At 61.3% G+C, this 639-nt stretch overlaps 1 protein-coding gene across 1 annotated transcript in view; it reads right to left on the bottom strand.

Moving 5' to 3' along the window:
• Positions 1 to 639, bottom strand: part of EMH_0043190 (uncharacterized protein) — a gene marked incomplete at both ends in the record, with an annotated part of 7284 nt that overhangs the window by 1219 nt on the left and 5426 nt on the right. Inside the window, 1 exon segment of the mRNA XM_013495821.1 lies at positions 96 to 639. Within this exon segment, the coding sequence (XP_013351275.1) occupies positions 96 to 639 (544 nt within the window).

The following is a 639-nucleotide window of genomic DNA, read 5'->3' as shown; positions in this document are numbered from 1 at the left end:
TGCTGCTGCTGCTGCTGCTGCTGCTGCTGCTGCTGGTTCTGCTGCAGCGATGCTGCAGCAGCCTTTGCTGCTGCTGCATTAACTGCTGCCTTCACCTGCGCATACAAATGAGCTCGGCCTGAGAGCATCAGCAGCTGCTGCGGGTTGCATGTGGCCTGCTGCAGCAGCAGCTTGTGATGGAGAAGCTGCTGCCGGTGTCGCTGCAGCAGCTGCTGCTGCTGCTGTTGCTGCTGCTGCTGCTGCGACGATAAGCATGCACTGGCCTCTGCTGCTTCTTGCTGCCGTCGCTGCTGCGACTCGAACTGCAGCAGCTGCTGCAGCAGAAACCCAGAGGGGTAGCCTTGTGTCGGCTTCAGTGCGTTTGCATGCGGCCAAGCAGCAGCAGCAGCAGCAGCTGCTGCTGCTGCTGTAGCTGCTGACGGCTGCTGATGCTGCTGCTGTTGTTGCTGCTGTGGCGCGGGTCCGGCTGGGGTTGCATTCGCAGCTGCTGCTGAAGCCGTTGCAGCAGCAGCAGCAACTGCTGCTGCAGCAAGCTGCTGCTGCTTCTGCAGCGGCTGCTGCTGAGTCAAAACCAGAAACCTCTGCAGCTCATTCTGCTGCAGCTGCTGCAGCTGCCGTCTAAGCCTCTGGGGGTCGTGA

Source organism: Eimeria mitis, genomic scaffold (genome assembly GCF_000499745.2).
Source record: "Eimeria mitis Houghton genomic scaffold, Emh_scaff1766, whole genome shotgun sequence".
In the NCBI taxonomy this organism is placed as follows: domain Eukaryota; phylum Apicomplexa; class Conoidasida; order Eucoccidiorida; family Eimeriidae; genus Eimeria; species Eimeria mitis.
The sequence above is the reverse complement of the archived record's forward strand: the minus strand, read 5'-3'. Positions and strand labels throughout refer to the sequence as shown.